The 26,044-nt window shown below is 36.2% G+C and overlaps 3 protein-coding genes across 22 annotated transcripts; all 3 read left to right on the forward strand.

The window, feature by feature from the left end:
- Positions 1-242: 242 nt before the first annotated feature.
- On the forward strand, positions 243-1,332 carry LOC145627783 (uncharacterized). Its single transcript, XM_081680131.1, has 2 exons — positions 243-477; positions 563-1,332. The coding sequence occupies exons 1-2, from the start codon at positions 243-245 to the stop codon at positions 1,330-1,332; spliced, it is 1,005 nt and encodes a 334-aa protein (XP_081536257.1).
- A 2,248-nt stretch (positions 1,333-3,580) lies between these two features.
- Positions 3,581-7,495, forward strand: LOC145627784 (ATP-dependent DNA helicase PIF1-like). Its single transcript, XM_081680132.1, has 6 exons — positions 3,581-5,350; positions 5,881-6,086; positions 6,734-6,863; positions 6,936-7,069; positions 7,161-7,281; positions 7,358-7,495. Exons 1-6 carry the CDS (start codon positions 3,581-3,583, stop codon positions 7,493-7,495), a joined length of 2,499 nt encoding a protein of 832 aa, XP_081536258.1.
- Positions 7,496-22,952: 15,457 nt separating this feature from the next.
- LOC145626841 (uncharacterized) lies at positions 22,953-25,817 on the forward strand. 20 transcript variants are annotated; one of them, XR_014111105.1, is made up of 5 exons: positions 22,953-23,257; positions 23,503-23,574; positions 24,768-24,814; positions 24,908-24,959; positions 25,479-25,817. XR_014111105.1 is itself a non-coding variant. In XM_081679315.1 (5 exons), the coding sequence occupies exons 2-5, from the start codon at positions 23,505-23,507 to the stop codon at positions 25,632-25,634; spliced, it is 312 nt and encodes a 103-aa protein (XP_081535441.1). In that variant the 5' UTR covers positions 22,953-23,257; positions 23,503-23,504; the 3' UTR covers positions 25,635-25,817. The 20 variants fall into 20 exon arrangements, 3 of the variants coding, with proteins under 3 accessions (XP_081535441.1, XP_081535439.1, XP_081535440.1); XR_014111110.1 differs by having other exon boundaries at positions 24,771-24,814; XM_081679315.1 differs by having other exon boundaries at positions 24,786-24,814; positions 25,474-25,817.
- The last annotated feature ends 227 nt before the right edge of the window (positions 25,818-26,044 follow it).

Genomic DNA, 26,044 nt, shown 5'->3' on the forward strand with positions numbered 1-26,044 from the left:
ATGATAGGGAAGAAGAGGGTGACAACTTGATAGATTCCGACCGCTTATTGCAACAATTTGATGTTGATGCATACGCTGCAATGGAACAATATCGATTATCATGGATAAGGAGAAATCAAGGCAGGCTTCGCTCTGATTTATACAGTGGACTCCAAGATGCAATCAGGGCTGGAGATGTCAATGCTACTAATTTAGGTCGACTGTTCATATTACCATCATCCTTCACATGAAGCCCCCGTAATATGGCCCATCATTATCAAGATGCTACGGCAATTGTTCGCGTTTTGGGTCCGCCTAATTTATTTATAACTTTCACTTGCAATCCAAACTGGCCTAAGATTGTAAATGAGATATCTACACGTGGAAGTCGTCGCACTGAAGATAGACCTGACATTGTAGCACATGTTTTCAAGATCAAATTGAAACAAATGCTTCGCGATTTGAAGGATAACAAGAAATTTGGAAATGTCATTGCTGGTGAGTTGTGTTGATTAATTATGTAATCATACAATAATTTTTTACATATCTAATTAATTAACATGGGAAATATCTCATGTTTCAGATTTTTATGTCATTGAATTTCAAAAGCGCGGACTTCCACATGCGCATATTCTCATAACATTGGCTCCAGAAGATAAGCCTAAGTGTCCAGAGGATATCGATGTAATTATTTCTGCGGAAATCCCTGACAAGGATAGAGATCCTTTGGCATTTGAAACAGTTACCAAGAACATGCTCCATGGACCATGTGGGCCATGTTTAATTGATGGAAAGTGTTCAAAGCATTTTCCGAAGAAATTTTGTGCTGAAACCACCTTTGATGATAATGGCTTTGTGCAGTATGGACGTAGACAAAATAGAGAGCCCATCATTGTTAATGGAAGGGAGGTAGATAATCGTTGGGTGGTACCATATAACAGAGATCTATGTGTTAAGTGCAATGCACACATAAATGTTGAGCGTGTTGCTGCGAGAAGTGTGGTAAAGTATCTATACAAGTATGTTACTAAAGGTCAAGATCGAGCAACAGTTGTCATTGAAAACAATTCAACCACACGACGTGGTCAAGAGGTACAACAAGGAAATAGAGTGGATGAGATAAAACAATACTTAGATTGTCGATATGTATCGGCCATTGAAGCATGCTGGAGAATATTTGAGTTTGATTTGCAACATCAATATCCTTCAACAGAACTACTTCAGTTTCATCTACCTGGTGAACAATTTGTAGTTTTCAATGATAATGATGATCTGCACACAGTCCTTGAACGACCAAGATTGCAACAAACCATGTTAACTATGTGGTTTCAAGATAACAAGGATTTTCCATAAGCAAAACAATACACTTACCAAAATTTTCCTATGGGATTCACATGGAATTGTTCTACAAAAAGGTGGGCACAACGGCAAGAGAGACCTTGCATTGGTAGATTGCCTTTTGTTCATCCAAATTCTGGGGAACGATATTACTTACGGATGCTTTTAAATAAGATTTGTGGAGCGGAATGTTTTGAAGATATACGAAATGTTGATGGTGCCATCCACCCTACCTTTAGATCTGTAGACACCCATTTGTGTCTCCCCAAAACCAAACCCGGTGATGAGTGTCTTTCACGTCGAATCATAATCGAATTAAACGAAAGTGTGGAAAGGTCTAGTGTTGCGGAAAGTTTTATTTCTTTTCTCTTCTCCCTGTTTTTGAAAACTTTATTTTAAGAAAACAGCCAATCTAGTTTGGTTGGTCCATGATATGGGTCCAATAGTGGTGTAGTTGGATAGGTCTTGCAAAGACCTTTCCAACGATATATTATAAGCCCAATTCCGATGAATATTGAGGAAGTTATGGCCAATTTACTAAACTGGGTCCGGTTTGAGCTTTAAGTACGGCCTAATGATCTAGGGGAGGGCCTAATATAATTTATCATTCCTAATGTAATTAGGAATGGTTTTAGTCTTCTAGAACATTCTAGAAGGTCTTTTCATTTCTAATTCAATTAGGACTCTTCGGAGTTTTAATCAAGATCAAATAGCATTTTCGAAGAAATTATATTATTTTATCTTCCAGTACAGGAAATTTATCAGATTTTCGAAAACGCGTGGAAAATCAGTTTGGCGTCCATCCCCAGGCCTTGGCGCCTGGAACCAGGATTGGCGCAGGCGCTAGCCATTGGCGCCTGGCGTTAGCCATTGGCGCCTGGCGTTAGCCACTGGTGCTGGCGCCAACTAGCCAGGGCTGGCGCCAAGGTTGTTTTGCGATCTTCAGACTCTGTTTTGTTAAATTATCTTTTTTGGATGATTTTCTCTATAAATATCGTATCAAAACTCCGTTTTCATTCACAAAGAGTCATCAATTCTTTTAAAAGCATTCATCTCTTTCGATCATCAACATCATTCATTCTTTAGAATAAATATTCTCTCTTGCTTTTTTTAATACAAAATTCCGCATTCGCAAGATCTTGAAACACCTAGCCATATTCGAAGTTGCCTTCGCCCTAGACGTGAAAGGTTTTAATTTCTGAGGGTTTGGTCCCAAATCTCTCTTTCAATTATTTAATTTAATTGTTTTGATTATTATTTTCCTTGAAGTTACTAACGTGTGTATTTTGTAATTAGAAAGAGATACGAGGCATCCAAGTAAGTACTTTAAGGGATTTTATTGATTAATTGATTTATGATGTAGATATCATGTTTATATTGTTATTATGATATTCCTAGTATCATGTCTAGGTTAATTTTAATATTAAATATGATTGTTATGATGCCTTTTATTCTCTTCCTAATATTTATGATTGTTAGTATCATGTTAGGGCTAAAGATTTGATTTTTATCGCTTAGTGACATGCTAGGGTTTGTTATTAATCTTGTTAGTAACATGCCTAGGATCTCGCTATGTTTATTATGCTTTAACATGATTATAATTATTATTCATGATTATTATTTATTATGTTGTTTGATACATTATTTTATTTGTTATTGCTTGATCACCTTTTATGCATGTTAAAGGGAATTGGTATTTGTAATCACTCTTAATAAGATATTTAATAATCTTGTTAGGGTTAATTGTGATTATAATTCAAGTGATCGCCAATAATAGTTTATTTGTACATTACATTCAACCAACATAGATTAAACAGGTTTAGGGTTAACCTATTAATTGCATGTTAGTCAGAAAGCGCACATGAATACGATCAGAATAAAGTAGAGGCCTATTATTAGGGCAGGTTCAATCTCTTTTAGGTTGGGTTTGTACCATCATCCCCGAACCCTTATTTGGTTCATGACCTTATGGAGTTGACGATCTCTTGGATCGTTAAGGGGTGTAACCTTCACCTCGTGAATGGTTTACAAGTTCCTTAAAAACTTGTTGGCGACTCTTTTGCTCTATCTTCTTCCCTTTTGGACGCCACCGTACTTTAGTGTATGATCACAGTGGGGTTCAAGCTAGTGGGATTTTAAAGGCTTGAAACTATTCCCCACAAGATCTGCATGTGATGCCTTAGGGTTGCTTGACGACGATAATGAGTGGCATGAAACTCTGTCAGAAGCCTCTAACTGGGCATCGGGTTCACAGTTGAGAAACATGTTTTGCTCCATATTGATGTTTTCAGAAGTAAGTGATCCGAAACAGTTGTGGGAACAACATTGGGGTGAACTTACCGATGACCTCGAGAGAATGATGCAACGTCAAACTAGAAACCCTAACTTACGATTAACTCCCGAAGAGATGCAGAATCAAGGATTACAAGAGATTGAGCATATATTGAATAAACTTGGAAGGTCATTGACAGATTTCCCTGACATGCCACAACCTTCTTCGGAGTTAGCACGTAGTGCCTTAAATCGGTTGATAAGAGATGAACTTGAATATGACACACATGATGAAGCCAACATATTTGATACCTTAGTTAGAGGGTTAAACACGGATCAATATAGAGTATATGCTGCAATACTCGATGCTCATTCTCGAGATGTAGGTGGCTTATTTTTTGTCTACGGCAGTGGTGGGACAGGAAAGACATACCTGTGGAACACTCTGATTGCGAAATTCAGATCTGAAAGAAAGATCGTTCTCTCTGTGGCTTCATCGGGAATTGCTGCTTTATTATTGCCTGGGGGTAAAACCGCACATTCGACTTTCAAGATTCCTTTTGATCCTGATCAACATTCCGTTTGTAACTTCAAAAAAGACTCAACCCGTGCTGATTTGATCCGTGAAGCATCATTAATTATATGGAATGAGGCTCCAATGACCCATCGATTAGCATTTGAGGCGGTAGATCGACATTTCAAGGATATTTGTAGTGACAGTAGAGTTTTCGGAGGTAAATTGGTTGTTCTTGGTGGAGACTTCAGACAGATACTTCCTGTGGTGCCAGATGAAGGACGAGAATCTATTGTTGCAGCTACCTTGCATCGAGCGTCCTTTTGGAGAGACTGCCAAGTTATGTGTCTAAGGATAAACATGCGTTTATCTCGAAGTGACGTTCCCTCCGATGCCCTTGAAAAACTTCGAGAATTTGCTGATTGGATATTTAAAGTTGGAGAAGGAGTTATAGCAGGAGTGCCCATTACAGAGGAAGGTGAACCAAATTGGATTGAAATACCACGTGATTTTTTGATAGCCAATGATGAACATGGTTTACAAAATCTCATTAACTTTGTCTACCCAAACTTGCCTTCAGATTACACGGATTGGGAGTACCTCAAGGATCGCGGAATTCTAGCACCAACAAACAACGATGTAGATGAGTTAAATTCGAAAATTTTATCAATGCTACCAGGAAATGTGCATAGCTACTATAGTTCGGATACTTTGGGTCATACAGGAGATGGTGGGATCCTTGATAACATGGATCCTATGGAATTATTAAACTCATTAAATTTGTCGGGTCTTCCTAATCATTGCTTAGAGTTGAAAGTTGGTGCCCCGGTAATATTGATGCGAAATATGAACCAATCCATAGGGTTGTGCAATGGAACACGTCTTATAATCAAGAAATTGGGTTACAGAGTGATTGAGGCACAAGTGATCACAGGTCCAAGAGCTACAGAATCAGTTCTAATTCCGCGAATTGATTTAACACCTTCCAACAAGAAGATAGATCTCCCTCTTAAAAGAAGGCAATTTCCATTAAAATTAGCCTTTGCCATGACAATAAATAAAAGCCAAGGACAGACGTTGAGCAAAGTTGGCATTTTTCTCCCTAGGCCCGTGTTTAGTCATGGCCAATTATATGTTGCAATGTCACGAGTTACATCTCCTTCCGGGCTAAAAATCTTAGTACAAAATAAGAAGGATGTTTCTCACAGTTTGACTAAAAATATTGTGTATAAGGAAGTATTAAACAGTGTAAATTAGCTATGTATGTAGTTTTGTTATAACATTTGTTCGGTAACTCTTAGCAATGTTGGTTTTAGTGTAATTTCAAAGCTATACTTTTTTTTAATATATATTAGATTTTCTTTGTCATGTTAGTACTTCTATTTTACTTTAGTAAAGATTTATTTCATTATCTAAAGTATTTATATAACCTTTATACATGTGCGAGCTGAGGTTGGACCAATAATGATATATTATGTAAATTATTTTTTATGCCCACTTCAATGATATTAAAATGCAGGAAATGAACACAAGATACACACCATGTCGTTGTATTACCCTTACGACATTGAATGTGAATATGAGAGTGCGTTTATTATGGATGGTCAATGAACAAAATAGAGCTAGAGGTACAAATTACGTCCATCGTTCATGGAGTATGGTATTCATTGACTCAGAGGTTTGAACTATATTTTTATTTTAACATAGTGCTTACTTTTTTTTTTCCAAAATATTCATTTATTTGACACTTATGTTTGTATGAAATTTTCAATTTCTAGGGGGACGAAGTTCAAATCACATTATTTAATGCTGACATTGATAAATATAAAGAGATCTTGAAACAAGGAAAGGTTTATTCAATTGCTCAGCTAGATCTTATGCCTCTAGATACATCTTATAAATATTCCAATAACCAAATGAGGTTGAAATTTGGCAACAAGACCATGATAACAGAAATTCTTGATGATTGTGATGATATCCCAAGGTACAATTTCAGGTTTATTGAATTTTGCCACATTCCACAGTACCTTCACATGCGCAATGGTCCTCTCATCGGTATGTGTCTTTTAGTAATTAAAAAAAAATAGTATGAATATTTATTGCATTTTTAAAATTATTTTTTGAGTTTTAAAGGTCACATTCGATCTTTTTTTCTTGATGATGAATGTACACATATGTTATTGGATTGGTTATATATGTGTCTGAATCATATAGAGTCTCGGGTGGGAGACAACAATTCAAAAGAGATGTGTTACTCTGCAACACAAAGTAAGAGATGTTTATTCAATTGCTCATGATCAAGGTCGTTTCTTATTCTATGAGCTTAATCAGGATCATGTGTTGGGTGCATCCATGGTATCAGTTGGCTCCTATTATGGTAAAATAAGTTTTTTTTTTTAAAATTAGATAACTATAGAAAGACTATGGTGTCATTTTTATTATCATCATTGCTTTGAATACTTTTACTAACCTTCCAATAGGTGCATGTCTTTCGACTGTTGGACGTACCAGACTATTTATTGATCCTGATATGGATGAAACTAAGTTGTGCATGGCTGGTAAGCCTAAAAACATTATAATATACAATTTAAGTTTATGTTGCATACTTATGTACTTATATAACTCATATAGGTATGCGGATGATGGATATGTCCAAAAACATATCAGCTGGAGTCAGATATTAGCCAATAGTATCTCTGAAATGGAAATGGTGTTTAATGCGAAAAGGATCAAGTTAAATCAGTTTTCAGCTGCTCATAATGTATGTATATCAATAATTATTGATTTCATTTTCTTATACATGAGGTATCTAATATTTGATGTGTGTTTTCAGGTAAAATACTTTCGAGTACTAGCAAAGGTGTTATCTATTGATTCTTCTATGCCTATTTGGTATGAATCATGTGCTCGACACTCAAGGAGAGCTGATATGTGCGTGGAGTGTGACCCCTCTTTCAGTAGGCCAAGGTTTTTTCACTTTTTTATTTTATTTAAAAAATATAATTATAACCTGCTTTACATATCACTATACCTAATTATATCATATCAATAATAACAGATATAGAATCAATGTAAAAATTGGTGACGCTACAAATACATTGTCTGTTACACTCTTTGGCCAATATGCTGAAATGATTATCGGTTGTCCAATATCAAGTATTCAAGCGATGACAGATAATGTAAGTATATCCTTTATTCATATATATTAAAGAATTACTCACCCGCATAATGGCTACATTTGTTATTTATGAACAGGAATTTGGAGACTACTTTCTAGAGGAGTATTTGAGTGAACGATTGATGAATACATTCACTTTCATACTACATGTTCCTGAGATAGGAAATGATGATATCATAGTTGCACCTGTTTTACAAGTAAGATGGGAGGAATAATTCTATTATCTGAAACGAGAGATGCGTGGACTATCTAATTGAAGACTTAGATTCATTTAGCATAATATTTCAAGATTTTAATTTTTTTTTTAATATGAACTCAACACTTGGTTTTTTTTTTTTTTTGTAATCAATTTGGTTTTTGTTTTTTCATTTTTTTGGTTTTTGTTGTTATTATTTTTGGTTTTATTAAACACCATTTGCATCTATATGCTTTGTATCTTTTTAATCCTATCCTTAATTATAACCCGTGCAATAGCACGGGCACATTCTAGTTATAAAGTATTTTCCAGTTTCATTTCTCAAAAGTAAATGAAAATTTAGTAAAAGTAAATGAAATCAGTCTTAAAGTAAATGAAATTGCCTTAAAAGTTAAAAAACTGGAAAAAAAGGTTTGAAAATAGCGAAATTACGAGAATGCCATTAATGAGAGCGGGTGCAATGTGAGTCGTTAGATGGAGTGCGATCAATGGCTGAGATTAGTTCCTAGTTCCTATTATTCACCTTGGTTCTCACATGATCTCAACTCTATGTATATATATGTATATGTATATATATGTATATGTATATATACATAAATATATATATTTATATATATATATAATTATATTACCTCCGTTAATTGTTATGTGCAACTTTGGAGTATTATTTGTGAGATATAAAATATTCCAAAGTTGCACATAACATTTAGGAAAATTTGCAAATTGCAGCCATTTAAAGTTATTAGTTTGCAAATTGCAGCCATTTAAAAAAAAATTGCAAATTGCAGCCCAAAAGTTCGTATAAATTGTAAATTGCAGCCCAATTTAACTTTTTCATTGGTTTACATGTCAAAAACTCTCTGGTTAAGGTTTTAGGGGTTATTTTAGTTCTTAGGGACCCGGATTGAGCTCAGAATTAGCAAAAAAATAACGCAAGTGCCTCGTTTTGCGTAACAAAAATGTATTGATTTGTGAGAAACTGTAAAAATGAGACCCCTAAAACCTTAACCGAAGATTTTTCGACATGTAAACCAATGAAAAAGTTGAATTGGGCTGCAATTTACAATTTATACGAACTTTTGGGCTGCAATTTGCAATTTTTTTTGTTAAATGGCTGCAATTTGCAAAATATGAAATTTAAATGGCTACAATATGCAAATTTTCCTAAAATTTAACGGAGGTAGTATATAAAGTATGAAGATGTTAACATGAAAAATATTCCCCAAATTTGGTTATTGATGCAACAATTGTAAGTTTTAAGACATGTTTCTAGACTTCTGGTAGTATTAATATCAAGGAGCATAATTTCACTTTTTTACAAAATAACAATTGTAATTTTTTTAAAAATGTCCTTACAATATGTAAACAAAGTTTCGAAAATTTTAGGTATTATAATTATTATGTTTTAAAACTTTTATTTATTTTGCATTTTTAAATCCGTCAATGTAGGGAATAATTTCAAGCCTTTAATCCCACTAGCTTGAACCCCACTATGATCATACACTAAAGTACGGTGGCGTCCAAAAGGGAAGAAGATAGAGCAAAAGAGTCACCAACAAGTTTTTAGGAACTTGTAAACCATTCACGAGGTGAAGGTTACACCCCTTAACGATCCAAGAGATCGTCAACTCCATAAGGTCATGAACCAAATAAGGGTTCGGGGATGAAGGTACAAATCCAACCTAAAAGAGATTGAATCTGCCCTAATAATAGGCCTCTACTTTATTCTGCTCGTATTCATGTGTGCTTTCTGACTAACATGCAATCAATAGGATTAACCCTAAACCTGTTTAATCTATGTTGGTTGAATTTAATGCACAAATAAACTATTATTGGCGATCACTTGAATTATAATCAAATTAACCCTAACAAGATTATTAATTATCTTATTAAGCGTGATTACAAGTACAAAATTCCCTTTAATTATGCAATAAAAGGTGTGATCAAGCGATAAAATATCAAGCAACATAATAAATTATCAATATCATGAATAATAATAATAATCATAATCATGTTCATGTTAATATTAAAGCATAATAATTGCAAGATCCTAGGCATGATACTAACAAGATTAATAACAAACCCTAGCATGTCACTAAGCAATAAAAATCAAATCTTTAACCCTAACATGATACTAACATGAATAAATATTAGAAAGAACATAGGAAGCATCGTAACAATCATATTTAATATTAAAAATATCCTAGACATGATACTAGGAATCATAATAACAATCTAAACATGATGTCTACATCATAATATCAATAAATCAATTAAAGTACTTACTTTGATGCCTCATACCTCTTTCTAATAACAAAATACACACGTTAGTAACTTCAAGGAAAATAATAATCAAAACAATTAAATTAAATAATTGAAAGAGAGATTTGGGACCAAACCCTCAGAAATTAAACCTTTCACGTCTAGGGCGAAGGCAACTTCGAATATGGCTAGGTGTTTCTAGATCTTGTGAATGCGGAATTTTGTATGAAAAACAAGAAAGAATTGAAGAAAGAAAAGAATGCTAAATAATTAACGTATGTTGAGAATTCGTGAATTGGTGAATGAAAACGGAGTTTTTGATACGATATTTATAGAGAAAATCAGCCAAAAAAGATAATTTAACAAAACAGAGTCTGACGATCGCAAAACAGGATTGGCGCCAACCCTGGCTAGCTGGCGCCGGGCGCAGGCACCGGTGGCTAGCGCCAATGGCTAGCGCCTGGCGCCAAGCCTGATTCTAGGCGCCAAGGCCTGGGGTTGGACGCCAAACTGGATTTCAACGCGTTTTCGAAAATCTGATAAATTTCCCGTACTGGAAGATAAAATAATATAATTCCTTCGAAAATGCTATTTGATCTTGATTAAAACTCTGAAAAGTCAACAAAGTCAACTTATCAATGTTAATTGAATTAGGAATGAAAAGAACCTTCTAGAAGATTCTAGAAGACTAAAACAATTCCTAATTGCATTAGGAATGATAAATCATATTAGGCCCTCCCCTAGATCATTGGGCCGTACATAAAGCTCAAACCGGGCCCAGTTTAGTAAATTGGCCATAACTTCCTCAATATTCATCGGAATTGGGCTTATAATATATCGTTGGAAAGGTCTTTGCAAGCCCCATCCAACTACACCACTATTGGACCCATATCATGGACCAACCAAACAGGATTGGCTGTTTTCTTAAAATAAAGTTTTCCAAAAACAGGGAGAAGAGAAAAGAAATAAAACTTTCCGCTACACTAGACCTTTCCACACTTCGTTTCATTCGATTATGATTCGACTTGAAAGGTACTCATCACCGGGTTTGGTTTTGGGGAGACACAAATGGGTGTCTACAGAAGCCCCCACTTTGACTGAGTTTGGAGAAACGCAAGTTTCGAAAACGAAAGTCAAAGTATCGATAGGGACGGAGAATGATTCAGAACGTTCTGCGATCCTAAATCAATCTTGTAACGCCGATACCTGCAAAACTAGCATTATTTAAACAGATAAAAGAGTTAAGAAACGCGTATCTTGCACCGTCGAGCACACGTCTCTGAAAGTAACCGATTTGCTGCCACTTTACTTTTTGTTTTGATGACCTCCTGCAAGCTAGAGAATGCCATCCCACTTGAAAACCGCTACGCCCGTAACTGATTCCAAATTAGAAGATCGCTTCGCCTGAAACTATCCTCCCCGCTATGATAACATTCCACGTCCAAGGGAACATCATCGAAGATTATTTCTCTCGAAACAATCCCCATCCGCATTGATAATATTCCACATCCAAGGGAACACTATCGAAAATTATTTCTCTTGAAATAATTCTCATCCGCATTGATAATATCCCACGTCCAAGGAGACGAATGATGATTTTGGATACCATATTTATGTAGCAATTCTTCACATTCGGCTTGAAAGTGAGTTCCATTGTCACTTATCGTTTCATGTGGGACTCCATATCGACAAATGATATTTCTCTCGATAAAGAGTGCTACATGTTTTGCAGTGAGTTTAGCGTATGATTGCGCTTCGACCCACTTTGTAAAGTAATCAATTGCTACTAGAATAAATTCGTGGCCTCCTGTCCCTGGGGGAGTGATTTTGCCAATTATGTCAATTCCCCATGTAGAGAATGGCCATGGTGATGTGTAGGTGTAGAGCAAAGATGGAGGAACATGTTGTAAATTGGCATAAATTTGACACTTAGGGCATCTTTTCACGTATTGATGGCAGTCCCTATTCATTGTAGTCCAATAATACCCTTCTCGCATTATTTTCTGGACTAACATTTTGCCATTTACATGAGTTCCACAGATTCCTTCGTGAACCATTCTCATTATTCTTTGTGCATCCACCTTTCCTACGCATAGGAGAGCTCGACCTTTAGGTACCCTTTTATGTAGCTCGTTGTCTATGAGTACATATTGAGAAGCAAAAAGTCTCAATGCTCGCTTTGCTCTTTTGTCAGCATGAGGAGGGTATTCTCCATTGGTGACATAGTTGAGTATGTCTGTGTACCATGGTTCTTCTTCTTGTTCTTCTTCTTCGTCTTGGACTGAGTCGTCATCTTCTATAGCCTGTATATATGCTGGTTTGTGCCTTTTTTCGATAGTTAGAGGTATTTGCTCGATTTCCATGGGAATCCTAACCATTGAGGCTAATCTTGCCAAGGCATCAGCAAATTGGTTTTCTTCTCTAGGTAGATATGTGTATTCTACCTTCTCTAACTGATCGGTAAGAGTTTCCAGATAACTTTGGTAAGGGGCTAGGCTTTCGCTCCTTACTTTCCACCTTTTAGATATCTGATTGATAATCAAAGAAGAGTCTCCGAATATCCTTAACTTCTTTACTCCCAATTCCAGGGCTGTTTCAAGGCCTACCACGCATGCTTCATATTCAGCAGCGTTGTTGGTAACGTCGAAATCAAGCTTTATTGAGATTGGGACGTGTTCTTCTTTAGGTGATACTAGTATCACTCCGACGCCACATCCCTTTTGGTTGAGGCTCCGTCGAAATACAAGGTCCAAGTATCATCTTCGGTGACCATCAAATCTTCATCTGGAAATTCATTGTCTTGTATTGGTGTCGAGTCTTCTATTGGAAAGTCTGCCAGAAAGTCTGACACCACAGATCCTTTAATAGCTTTTTGTGGCATAAACCGCACATCAAATTGGGCTAAGTTGACTATCCATCTTGAAATACGTCCATTGAGTGTTGATTTCTTGAACAAATATTTGAGTGGATCCAATCGGGATACTACGAAAACGGTATGTACCAACATGTAATGTCTCAACTTAGTTGTGGCCCACACCAAAGCGAGGCACAATTTCTCGAGCGGTGTATAGCGTGTTTCGTATTCGAGCATCTTCTTACTTAGGTAATAGATTGCGTTCTCTTTGATTTCTACCTCTTGTGCTAGCATGGCTCCCATTGTCTCTTTGGTAACCGTCAAATATAACCTAAGAGGTATTCCGGGAAGTGCTGGTGCTAATACGGGAGGATTTGCGAGATAGGCTTTGATCCTGTCAAAGGCTTTTTGACACACATCATCCCATATTACTGGTACATTATTCTTGAGCTTTTTGAAGATTGGTTCACATATCGTTGTCAGTTTTGATATGAACCTACTTATGTATTGCAACCGGCCAATAAATCCTCGAATCTGTTTCTCGGTCTTGGGCGGTGGCATCGACATGATAGCTTTAATCTTGGTTGGATCTATCTCTATTCCTCTAGAGCTTATGACGTATCCCAAGAGCTTGCCCGAGGTGACTCCAAAAGCGCATTTTGATGGATTCAACCTCATATTATATTTTCTTAGCCTTTCGAAAAATTTCCTTAAGGCTACTTGATGGCCTGGACGGTCCTTTGATTTCACAATCATGTCGTCGACATATACTTCAACTTCTTTGTGCATCATGTCATGGAGTAAGGCAGTTGCTGCACGTTGGTAAGTAGCACCTGCGTTTTTCAACCCAAATGGCATTACCGTGTAACAGTAAGTGCCCCACGGTGTGATAAAGGTCGTTTTCTCCATGTCTTCTTCTGCCATGAGAATCTTATTGTAACCAGCATATCCGTCCATGAATGAGAGAAGCGCGTGATTTGCCGTGTTGTCTACCAGAACATCGATGTGTGGCAAAGGGAAGTTGTCCTTTGGACTTGCCTTATTTAGATCTCGATAGTCGACACACATCCTTACCCTTCCGTCTTTCTTTGGAACTGGGACGACGTTGGCGACCCATTCGGGGTATTTGGATACCTTGATGAAACCTGCAGTTATTTGTTTTTGAACTTCTTCTTTTATTTTAAGTGCTACGTCGGGTTTCATTCGACGCAACTTTTGTTTTACAGGTTTCATTCCTGGGATTAATGGTATAGTGTGTTGAGCTATTTCTCTGTTAATGCCTGGCATATCTTCATATGACCAAGCAAATACATCGATAAATTCTTTAAGTAAGTTAATTAAATCGGTTCTTTCTTGTTTATTCAACGTTAGTCCGATTTTAACTTCTCTTTTATGAGTTGAATCATTCGAGATGTCGACTGTTTCAGTCTCTTCAATTACTGGTGTTTTCTTTTCAAGTGTTTCCATTGCTTTAATAATTTCTTTATCTTTTTCATCGTTAGCTAAGCAATGCTTGTCATCTTGGGTTAGGGAAGAACACGAGAAGTACGGAGAACGAGAAGTATTATTATACTCTGAGATCATTACATCAAAGAGTGATATGTCCTCAGGGACTGGATCACTAACTATCCTAGGAGAAGAAATAGGGAGGGGAGGCATTATTGCTAAAGACTTAGAAGATTCTAAAGGGGAAGACTCTGACTCGGACTCCGACTCCGACGACTCTTCGAACATCGGCCCTTGCCCTGTCGTGATTGATATCTTCCTTCCACTCGGAGTAGTCACCTTGATAGTCTTGCGCCACCCTTGCAATGATCCTTCGGTTGGAGTAATTAGCTTCGAGGGGTTGAAGTTTTCGCTTTGTAGGACCGTTTGAATGAGTGAGGAGTTATCTTCCTCATAAGCTGGCTCATTCTTTTCTCGCCCAAACAGTAATCCCATGACGTTAAAGTCAAAGCATGGGGGTGCTTTCTCCTTACAGACGGGAGTTGGGATTTCGTCAGTGAAGTAACAATCCAAGAAAATCTCGAATCCTGGTTGTCGTATGCCATTTACAACAAATGGCTCGGGAAATTCATGGCATGGATAGTCCTCTCCTTCTTTTATAAACTGACCATTAAGCGTAAGAGGGTACTGATCCATTGGAATTGCTTTCTTTTGAATGCGAGCGTCCCTACGTGCTTTCAACTTGTCCTGGGCTCGCTTGAGATCTTTCTGAGTCGGTTCGAAACCAAGTCCAAAAGTATCTAGTTTAGGGAGGCCAGGTGACTCCACCGATTTTGCTATCCCCTTCTTCTTTCCTAAGGTCATCCCAGGGAAGTGTCCTTGTTTCTTCAGCATGGTGTTGATAATCATGTTGGAATGGGGGTCGTGGCAAAGAGATGTCCTTTCATCCTCTTGGATTAAGGAGACTTCTTCGTTAAAGCCCCATAGGTCTTCGTCATCTTCGTCGTGCTCCACATTGATGATTGGATTTTCTATGGATTTGATTCTCATCGGCGAAGCGTCAATAGTGATTGGAATTCCTCCAACTATGGCTTTCACTTGTTGGTGGAGAGATGAAGGGACGGCCTTTAGATCATGGAGCCAAGGGCGTCCTAACAACAGATTGAATGAGGCTTTGATGTCTACCACTTGAAAAGTAGTAGCATGTTCTATTGCTCCTGCCGTCAAATTTAGGGTTATTTTACCAAGAGCTTGACGGCGAGTATTATCGTAAGCTCTTATTCCTTGCGTGGACGGAGTTAAATCCTCATCCCTTATGCCGAGCATTCTCGCAGTCCTAAGCGGACAGACATTGATAGCTGATCCATTGTCAACAAGAGTCATGGGAACATTCATCCTTTTGCAGACTACCGTGAGGTTTAACTCCTTGTAGTGTTTGTCACCTTCTGGGGGTAAATCTTTATCGGAGAAGGTGATTAGATTAATCGGACTAGGGAGGTCACTTGTGAGGAAGTTAGCTAGTCCCTCAGGAGTGGTGTCAGAATCTATCCCAATTTTATCCAAGGCATTCATTACAGCCAACCTATGTTCTCGAGATGTTGCCAGGAGCTTCCATACATTCATCTCAAATTTTGTCTTCTTAAACTGCTTAACGATGTCGTTGTCTTCGATGATAGGTATGGGAACTTGTTGTACAGTAGGCATAGGTTGTGTTGAAACGGGAGGTTGCATTCTCCCGGATCTTGTGAGGACGTCTATTGATGAATCTTCTTCAGCCCAAATGTCGTCTGCGGTGTATGATACGGAAGGTGAAGGTCCTACTATGTCCTTTAGGTAGACATCTTCTTCATCACTGTCCCATACTCCATTAACAGTTATGTCCTCTTCTTGTTGAACTTGGATTAATTCCTTTTCATCAATCATTTTATGCACCAAATCCTTGAATTTGAAACAGTTTTCTATGGTGTGCCCCCCTGACTGATGGTACTGAAAGTAATATCTATCTGTTCTTTTTAATGATTCAAATGGTCTCGGTTCGAGAGGTTTGACCTTGTCACTCTCGGAGAGCATTTCGAACATTTGTGCATATGGGATCCCAATTGGAGTGTAAACTCTATTGCTCTTCTTGGGTTTTTCGGTGACTTGTAAGGGAAAATACTTCGCCTCATAAGTCGTTTTCACTGGTGTGAATTCTCTTTTAGGTTCTTCCTTTGGACATGGAAGTTCATCATATTTCTTGTGAAGTTCGTTCATGACTTTGAGAGCTTCACGTAATAGTTGCGATGCCTCCCTCATAGACAGTGTGAGCAATTGTATGTCTTCCTTGTTTGCTGGTTCTGGAAGGTTATCTCTAACATCGAAAAAGATCTCTTCTCCTCCTTCTTCGACATTAGTTGCTTTGACAGGCTTAATGAGAGATGAGGGGTCAACTTCGTTTTCTTCATCGGAGATAGCCAAAGTATGAGCTAGAGGTGCATTGTCAATACTTGGCTTCTTACTGGCAGGGGGCAACGGCAGTTTGTTACTGTCAATTAGGTCTTGGATAGCTTCCTTAAGCTTCCAACAGCTTTCAGTAGAATGGCCCCTACCTTGGTGATATTTGCAATGTGCGTTGGGGTTCCAGTTAGCCGACCTCTTCTCAACTGGTGGATCCCCAAATGGTCCAATGGGAGTTATAAGACCTTTTGCATTTAATCTATCAAATGCGGTGTCATAACTCATGCCAATAGGAGTGAAGTTCCTCCTAAATGGTTTCCTTTTTCCTTGGTTGTTCATGGCGAGGACTTCTCCTAGATTAAAGGTGCTAACATTATTTGAGTGGGCGGTTTTGGAAGAAGAAGGATTGTCGTTCTTCTTTCCTTTCCAGCCACTGTTGGAGCTATTGTTGGCAGCTTTAGATTTAACCAAGTCATCTTCAATATTGATCCCAATATCATAAACAGCCTTAAAGGTATGAAGGTTATTTTGATATTTAAGATGTTTGGAATATTTTTCTTGGAGATTTTTAATGAACAGTCTCACGGACTCTTTTTCGCTTGGTACCTCGATCATTTTAGCTGAGGTTTCTCTCCACTTGTTAAAGAAAGAAGTGAAGCCTTCATTCTCTTTCTGTTTGAGGATTTCAAGTTCTCTATGGTCAGTTTCGATTTGAATGTTGCATTTGTACCTATCAACGAAAGCGTTTGCTATGGATTCCCATGTAGAGGTCTTTTCTTTTTCGAGAGAAAAGAACCATTGTTGGCAAACTGTCTCGAGAGATAGTGAGAACAGAGAAGGGAAGACTTTCTTATCGATACCCTTGATACTCATTATTGTTTCAAATGCTCTTAAATGGAAGTAAGGGTTGTCAATTGCCCTAAATTTTGGGATGTTGTTGGCGCTGAACTTCTGCGGAAGAAGATCTTTATCCACCGAGACCCCTTGGGATGTGAGTTCTTGAAACTTGTAGTCGTTGGACAACTTTCTTAGGCTCTCTTGCATGAGGTCCATTTGTTGTTGTTTCACGGGATCATCGATCTTAAGTGCGAGGAGCTTCAGTGTCTCAGTTACAGTAGCCAGTTGGTTCTTGAGATCATTGACTTCTTCTTGAGTTGCCATTATAACTCTTGCTTTCCTCTTGCGGGCTATAGGTTTGTCGAAAAGTTGGACTTGTACGAAGAGGTTATCTTTGATTAATCGTCCTTCCTTTCTTGACCACGCGCTGTAAATTAAGCCAATTTGCGTTTTAATTACTTGACTCGAATCAACTTGACTTTATGGTTTTTAAAAAAAGTATGCTTATTTTGGCAACAATAATGTACATATTTTTAGGGGACTAAGTATTATTATTTATTGGAGGATAACAATCCGACTTACCCCCTAAAAAAAATGACGAAAAAAGCGCGCACACAAGACTCTCTTAATCATGGTCAAAACATGTGTATTGGTGTGTGCATTGAGTGTAAGTGACATGCTCGGACTCTTGTGTAAGACCATGGGACTTAGTGCCTAAACTCGAACATTGATTCAATTAAGTATTATTGTCAGCAAAATTAACCGAATTAAACAGAAAACTGATTAATTAGACATTAGGTGATGACTCGACAAATAATCCGAACTGTCGGCCAAGCGACAGGACTGGCGTCACACTATGGTGGTTGGCGCCAGACAATTTAGTTAATGCCTGGCGCTACACACTATAATGTGGCGCTACAGCTCAGACTTTGGCGCCAATATTGGAGCTTCGGTCTGGGACTGTTTTCGGTATTATTAGTCAACTGGGGTATGCCTAAAGTCGTACTAGGTCAATTCCGATTAAAAAAAAGACTTTATCGACTCAAATTAATTAATTAAATAGGCAAAGTTCTTTAAGTCATTAATTTTAGTCTCAACACAAATCAACAAACGGTTAAGAGAAACATAGAATACATATGCACAACAAATAATGCACAATTAGTCAAGTAGGCACAATATGATGCAATGAGTTCGCAACCTAACCATGGCTCTAGTTCTCTAAAGTTCAGGATATGGTTTAGTCAAATAGGGTCCATGGTTAATTGTCCGGATGCACCGCGCGGAAGCCTAACCGTGAAGGGTTGGCGCGAGTGGATGGGACACCGCGAGTTTTAGAAAAAACTCGCTTCCATGGTTTGGTGAATTCAATATCTCGGATGTACCCTTTGTTGCACGGAGCGTTCAATCGGGTAGATGGAGCATGAATTCCCAGAGGGTTATGTCCATATGTAGAACACATATGGATTTCAGAAAAGTGAGAAAAAATTCAATCAGGAAGTAGGATCGAGCAAACAATACGAAAAACCGGTCGAAATTAGAACGCATATTTCTGGCTCAGTATTGGGGGAAATTGGCGCCAGCAAACAGAGACTGGCGCCAACTTTTAACTGTAGCGCCTGGCGCCAATACTGGCGTCTGGCGCTACGGCTAAAAGTTTGGCGCCAAGCTCTGGCCCCTGACGCTACTTCCCACATGCCTCAGCAGCTTTCTGTGCTCGATAAAATCTTCCAATTTCGCGTGGTGTTATTTCAGTCCTAGTTGTGAAAGACATTTCTCAAATTTTCTACGTGTAAAATCCTATGTTTTTTACTCATTACGGATGGTCTTTCCAATGAGAACCTTTTTTATGCATATGACAATAATGTTAATCAAAATTACGCACATGAAATACTTAGAGCTTTTCAAGTCTCATCCACTCATTCTAGATCATTGCCGAAACAAATTCAGGAATTAAAATAGAAATCCTCCCCAGTGGAGTCGCCAAAAACTGTAGGGTATAATTTCAAGCCTTTAATCCCACTAGCTTGAACCCCACTATGATCATACACTAAAGTACGGTGGCGTCCAAAAGGGAAGAAGATAGAGCAAAAGAGTCGCCAACAAGTTTTTTAGGAACTTGTAAACCATTCACGAGGTGAAGGTTACACCCCTTAACGATCCAAGAGATCGTCAACTCCATAAGGTCATGAACCAAATAAGGGTTCGGGGATGAAGGTACAAATCCAACCTAAAAGAGATTGAATCTGCCCTAATAATAGGCCTCTACTTTATTCTGCTCGTATTCATGTGCGCTTTCTGACTAACATGCAATCAATAGGATTGACCCTAAACCTGTTTAATCTATGTTGGTTGAATTTAATGCACAAATAAACTATTATTGGCGATCACTTGAATTATAATCAAATTAACCCTAACAAGATTATTAATTATCTTATTAAGCGTGATTACAAGTACAAAATTCCCTTTAAACATGCAATAAAAGGTGTGATCAAGCAATAAAATATCAAGCAACATAATAAATAATCAATATCATGAATAATAATAATAATAATCATAATCATGTTCATGTTAATATTAAAGCATAATAATTGCAAGATCCTAGGCATGATACTAACAAGATTAATAACAAACCCTAGCATGTCACTAAGCAATAAAAATCAAATCTTTAACCCTAACATGATACTAACATGAATAAATATTAGAAAGAACATAGGAAGCATCGTAACAATCATATTTAATATTAAAAATATCCTAGACATGATACTAGGAATCATAATAACAATCTAAACATGATGTCTACATCATAATATCAATAAATCAATTAAAGTACTTACTTTGATGCCTCGTACCTCTTTCTAATAACAAAATGCACACGTTAGTAACTTCAAGGAAAATAATAATCAAAACAATTAAATTAAATAATTGAAAGAGAGATTTGGGACCAAACCCTCAGAAATTAAACCTTTCACGTCTAGGGCGAAGGCAACTTCGAATATGGCTAGGTGTTTCTAGATCTTGTGAATGCGGAATTTTGTATGAAAAACAAGAAAGAATTGAAGAAAGAAAAGAATGCTAAATAATTAACGTATGTTGAGAATTCGTGAATTGGTGAATGAAAACGGAGTTTTTGATACGATATTTATAGAGAAAATCAGCCAAAAAAGATAATTTAACAAAACAGAGTCTGACGATCGCAAAACAGGATTGTCGCCAACCCTGGCTAGCTGGCGCCAGGCGCCATTGGCTAGCGCCTGGCGCCAAGGCCTGGGGTTGGACGCCAAACTGGATTTCAACGCGTTTTCGAAAATCTGATAAATTTCCCGTACTGGAAGATAAAATAATATAATTCCTTCGAAAATGCTATTTGATCTTGATTAAAACTCTAAAAAGTCAACAAAGTCAACTTATCAATGCTAATTGAATTAGGAATGAAAAGAACCTTCTAGAAGATTCTAGAAGACTAAAACCATTCCTAATTGCATTAGGAATGATAAATCATATTAGGCCCTCCCCTAGATCATTGGGCCGTACATAAAGCTCAAACCGGGCCCAGTTTAGTAAATTGGCCATAACTTCCTCAATATTCATCGGAATTGGGCTTATAATATATCGTTGGAAAGGTTTTTGCAAGCCCCATCCAACTACACCACTATTGGACCCATATCATGGACCAACCAAACTGGATTGTCTGTTTTCTTAAAATAAAGTTTTCCAAAAACAGGGAGAAGAGAAAAGAAATAAAACTTTCCGCTACACTAGACCTTTCCACACTTCGTTTCATTCGATTATGATTCGACGTGAAAGGTACTCATCACCGGGTTTGGTTTTGGGGAGACACAAATGGGTGTCTACAGTCAATTTTTGACAAAATTAAATATATATTAGTAACCGATAACTATTTTTATAATCCAAAATTATTTTATTATAACCCTCCACCATTTTATTTTAACCCTTCACTATTATATTTGGAAAATGATTATTTTTGTATAATCTCACTATTTGCTAGTCAAGTGTTTGTATTTGTACAATATTAATAATTGTGTTTTAATAATCAATTATTATCTAGTAATAATAGCGTAATTTCACTTTTTGGTTAAACAATTTATCAAGATTTAGGGCATGTTCTCATTGACTGAACTCAGCTGAAATGAATTGATTTGAACTGAACTTATTAGAGCTGAACTAAACTGAATTGAAATGAATATTTTACAAGAGAAGGAAATTAGGAGCTGAACTAAACTGAACTGAAGTGAACTGAACTTATTAGAGCTGAACTGAATTGAAAATAATCGTATGAGAACAGGCCCTTAGTAGTTGTATTATTATAAAGAAGCATCATTTCATTTTTAAAAATAACAAGTGATTAGTATGTTTCACTACAAGTTTAATAATTTTTGTGCCTTATCTTGGAGAAATCGATTATCTAATATTAAGAAATAAGATCATATTAGATTAAATTATTAGTATTACAAACAATATTCGATCAAACTTTGGGGTATTATTGGTGTGAAAGTAAAAATTCTAAAGCTGCAAATGTAACGGAGGAAGTATTAATATGTTATTTGAAACTTTTGTTTCACATAACGCTATAATTATTAGTAACCGATCGATAATTACTTTATGTATTTCAAAAATGTTTTATATTTTAACCCCCCTCTATTTGATTTTAACCCTTCACTAATTATTAAATACTAATGACACGAAGATTAGTTAGAAATCTACTTACTAGATATAAACAAAGATTCCAAATTATTAAAATTTTAAGTTTTATTAATAATATATTTAATTTTTTTTATTTAATTTGCATATATAGCTATTTGTTGTATTTTTAAGTTTATTAATAATATATTTAATTTTTTTTATTTAATTTGCATATATAGCTATTTGTTGTATTCTAAATGAAATATTTTTAACCCTCCACTATTTGATTTTAATTATTTACTATTTTAGTTTAGCTCTTCAACTAAAGTATTGTCATTAATATTGGATGTTTAATTTGAAGAGTTATTCTTACTTTATAAATATTTATTTTTGTATATTCTTTATTTTGGTAAAATAATTGACCCAGAGTAAATAATAGTTGTATGTTACAAGATTAATTGTAGTGCCTTATAATAAAAAATTAACTCATATTAATATTAAGGAGCACAAAACTACCCACATTCTTTTTTTCCACCCCAAAACCATTCCACATTTTTCCCACCCCCAAAACTACACTAACTATTTTATTGTAATCCTTTGAAATGCTATTTTTTATATTTTGTCGCTTTATTTTAAAGTTAAATTCATTTTGGATAACAAAATGATGTTTATTGGTATCGAGAGTAAAAAATAAAGGTAAAATACAACACTATAGTAAGGTTAAAATTGTCCAACTATTTTATTTTTTTTGAAAATATATCAATATGGATGTCTTTAGAAAGAGCATTAAAAAAGAATTTCACAGGTGTTTTCATAATATTTTTTTAATTTGTAATTTAAGAAATATTATCACTAGTAGAAAAAGATAAAAACGCACCGACAAATGCGCACCGGTTATTGAAAACCGGTGCCAAAAATAAAGCCTAGACCACAAAAATAAAAACAAGTTTAATAGGGCACCGGTTAACCGGTGCATTTTTTCCAAAATTCCCTAAAATTAGAACACGCTCTCTCTCCTCACTCTTTCCTCTCTATCTCTAACTCTCTTGTTCTGTCTCCTCTGTTTCCTCTCTCCTCTCAAACTCTCCGTCTCCTCTCTTTTATCGCTCCACCGCAGCCACCACCAGCGCAACCCTCAACTCTCTCCATCCTAGCTTCCCACCGTAGTCACCACCAGCGCAACCCTCCTCTCTCTCCATCCTAGTTTCTTGCCACCACCACCGCAGTCGTCTCCAATGGCGTAAGCCCTTAAAAAACTAGGAGAACGATGCCTAGATCTCTAATGGTGACACTGCTCCTCACAAGGTTTAACCCTCCTTTGTTTTGTTGATTTTGTATAATTTAGGTTAGGGTTTCGATTTCGTTGAGTTTTTGGGTTTTGATTTTGGATTTTATGATTCAGTTGTTGTTTTTTAGTTTGAATTATTATGTAATGTTTGATTTTGAGTTTGATTTTGTCCCTCTTGTTATGATAATTATTGTAATTTGTATGTATGGGACGTGAATTCGAATGAATGGGAAGTGAAAGAACTCTTGATTCGAATTTTTAGCTATGAATTTGATGAATCATCAATCGGAATGTACAAACCCTAATATTAGAAATGATGATGATGACGATTCAGGTAAATAATTTATTATGCATTATTCATGTTTCTCATAAGAATCATTTTTTTTTCCTGTTTTGTGAATTTTTCCTGTAATTTAATTAATCTCCATTGATAAAACTAGTAGTTTATTGATAATTATAATTTGTAGAGTAATTTAGACGAATATTTTGGAAATTTGACCTAAAAAATGAGTAAATTAGATAAATTTCTAGCAATGTGTAAAGTAATTTAGATGAATGTTCAAAAAAACTGATTACTGTATATTAGATGAATTCTGGTGATTCCTGGAGTAATTTTAATGAATTTTCTTGTAATTTGACCCCAAAACACAGTTAAGGTTAAATTGTTGGTAATTTGTGGAGTAGTTCAGATGAATTATGTGATTATTTGATCACAATCTAATTGATATTATTATAGATGAAGTAAAAGTAAGATGTTGAGATCAAAGAGAAGCAGAACCAAGGGAACTTCGTTGTGTGATTTATGGTAGGTGTATGGGTTGTACATTTGTGATGAGACAGATGATGATGTTTGCGTCTTGGAAAGTGGTGTTGCTTGAGTGAAGTTGCAGGTGTTGAATGCTTCTTTTGTTATGAATATGTAGAGATTATACTGGTTCTTGTGCTTGAAAACTGCAGAGAAATAAAGCTCTTTAGGAAGATGTGAATCGGATTATAGTATGCTGGTGTACTTGTTGAATATTTGAAATTATATTATATAGCCAATTATGGTCCCATACCCATTCATGTGCTTGCACAATAGAACATTTTATGCCATATAGTTTGATACTTTGAATTTTTCTTGGAAGGCATCACATGATGGAGACTCGTCTTTCAGTAAATAGACCCATAAACCTGATTATTTAAGGTTTATAGCCTTTTTTTTGCCACTACTATTAATCCACTTGTACATAGAAAAGTACCATGCCTCCCTATGCCTTTAATCTTAATGATGCCATTTTCTAGGTTAAAGGATTCCTAGAATATACTTGAGGAACATTCCTTTTTTACACAGTTGCTTCCTTGTCTTTAGCATTTAGACCTCATAGTCAGATTGTAAGTGTTTCTGCTTAATTCAATTGTGAAGGTGGATCATTCTTGTTTTGGCTATTATTTAAATAAAAATATTTTCTTTTGTTTTTCACTATTTTGTGTTAGAGAGGAGAAGCTAACAATATAATTGCCTTTGTATACCTTCTTTCCAACTAGAAGTGGATTTCCTTGCAGGGAATATATTGATAAGGACACGACATCAGGTCTTGCTACCTGAGCTATAATTTGTGTGCATCTTATTCTATAATGAAATATGATGATGATTTTAACAACTAATGTCTTTTCCCATTTAATAGGGGCCAGGTAGGTTGCATCTCCATGTCGATCTAAGAAGTAATCATTATGTCGGTCAGTAACTTAATTCTTTTCCTCTTTTATCATTTTTTTTTATTCTGTCATGTGCATAACCATTTTTTGTTCTATGAGATATTTCTTAATTATAGATTGTGATGGTCCTATCCTCCAGAGTCCAGGCCACTATCTTTTGGGGGATTATCTAGCTATCAGACTACATATGTTTTATTATTCTCTAGTTCATTCTAATAGGTTTTATCTTCTTTTCTCCTGATATATACCGCTTGACAATATTTTCAAGAGCTTATATTATTATAATTTTACTTGTATTCGAATTCGAACTGTAGAATTTAGTGCAATTTTGGTATATTCTGAAAAATGTTGGTATTTGCAACTTTCCTTTGTTAATATATTCTTCCTTCTCTGATTTCACTATCTAGTAATAGAGTACTTGTCAGAGTGCCCTGAATTCTTATTTTAAATCAATAGTACTTTGATCACTGCTATTCTCTTCATAGCCTACATGTAATTTTTTGATATAATGATCAATTTGTAATTGCCTTCTTAGTGCAGCAGGTTTGTTTTTATCAACAGTTTGATTGTAGGGAGTGGATTAGAAAGGCATTGGCTACCATGTGTTTTTGGGCAGCCTATGAAATGCTACGATCCAGCAAGGTAGCGGAGGATTGGAGACAAGCTATAATAAGGTGGTGGTGTGTACTGCTTTAGACCAGACAACAATGAAGAGCATTATATCCGCACAGCAAGGGCTGAGAACTGCCCATGACTTGGTGTTCTGTTTCTGTGTTGTTCCTTCTGTAATATTACAGTTTTTTTTTGTTTGGACCAAAATTGTAATATTAATGGCTTTTAGCCTTTTATTAATGAAAATATGTAAGTTTATATATATGATAGTGTTTATATATCAATTTAAGTGAAAAAATGCAAAAAAAAAAAAAAAAAAAAAAAAAAAAAAAAAAAAAAAAAAAAAAAAAAAAAATTATTTTTTGGGTCATTTTTGGCACCGGTTTTGAACTGGTGCCAAAAATCCCACTTTTTGGCATCCCTCAAATACCCAACGGTTCAAAACCGGTGCCATAGGGGGGTTTTGAACCGGTGCCATTTTACATTTTTCTACT

This window comes from Chenopodium album, chromosome 4, assembly GCF_948465745.1.
Source record: "Chenopodium album chromosome 4, dcCheAlbu1.1, whole genome shotgun sequence".
Taxonomy (NCBI): domain Eukaryota; kingdom Viridiplantae; phylum Streptophyta; class Magnoliopsida; order Caryophyllales; family Amaranthaceae; genus Chenopodium; species Chenopodium album.

Excerpts from the sequence above, each read along its gene's own strand:
- LOC145626841 (XM_081679313.1), top strand. The coding sequence starts at position 23,505 with ATGAATTTGATGAATCATCAATCGGAATGTACAAACCCTAATATTAGA. Across the intron at positions 23,575-24,767 it reads TGATGATGATGACGATTCAG|AAGTGGATTTCCTTGCAGGG; the intron begins GTAAATAATTTA and ends CTTTCCAACTAG. Across the intron at positions 24,960-25,473 it reads AAGAAGTAATCATTATGTCG|TGCAGCAGGTTTGTTTTTAT; the intron begins GTCAGTAACTTA and ends TTGCCTTCTTAG.
- LOC145627784 (XM_081680132.1), top strand. The coding sequence starts at position 3,581 with ATGTTTTGCTCCATATTGATGTTTTCAGAAGTAAGTGATCCGAAACAG. Across the intron at positions 5,351-5,880 it reads ATAAGGAAGTATTAAACAGT|GGGGACGAAGTTCAAATCAC; the intron begins GTAAATTAGCTA and ends TTCAATTTCTAG. Across the intron at positions 6,864-6,935 it reads AGTTTTCAGCTGCTCATAAT|GTAAAATACTTTCGAGTACT; the intron begins GTATGTATATCA and ends GTGTGTTTTCAG.
- LOC145627783 (XM_081680131.1), top strand. The coding sequence starts at position 243 with ATGGCCCATCATTATCAAGATGCTACGGCAATTGTTCGCGTTTTGGGT. Across the intron at positions 478-562 it reads ATTTGGAAATGTCATTGCTG|ATTTTTATGTCATTGAATTT; the intron begins GTGAGTTGTGTT and ends CTCATGTTTCAG.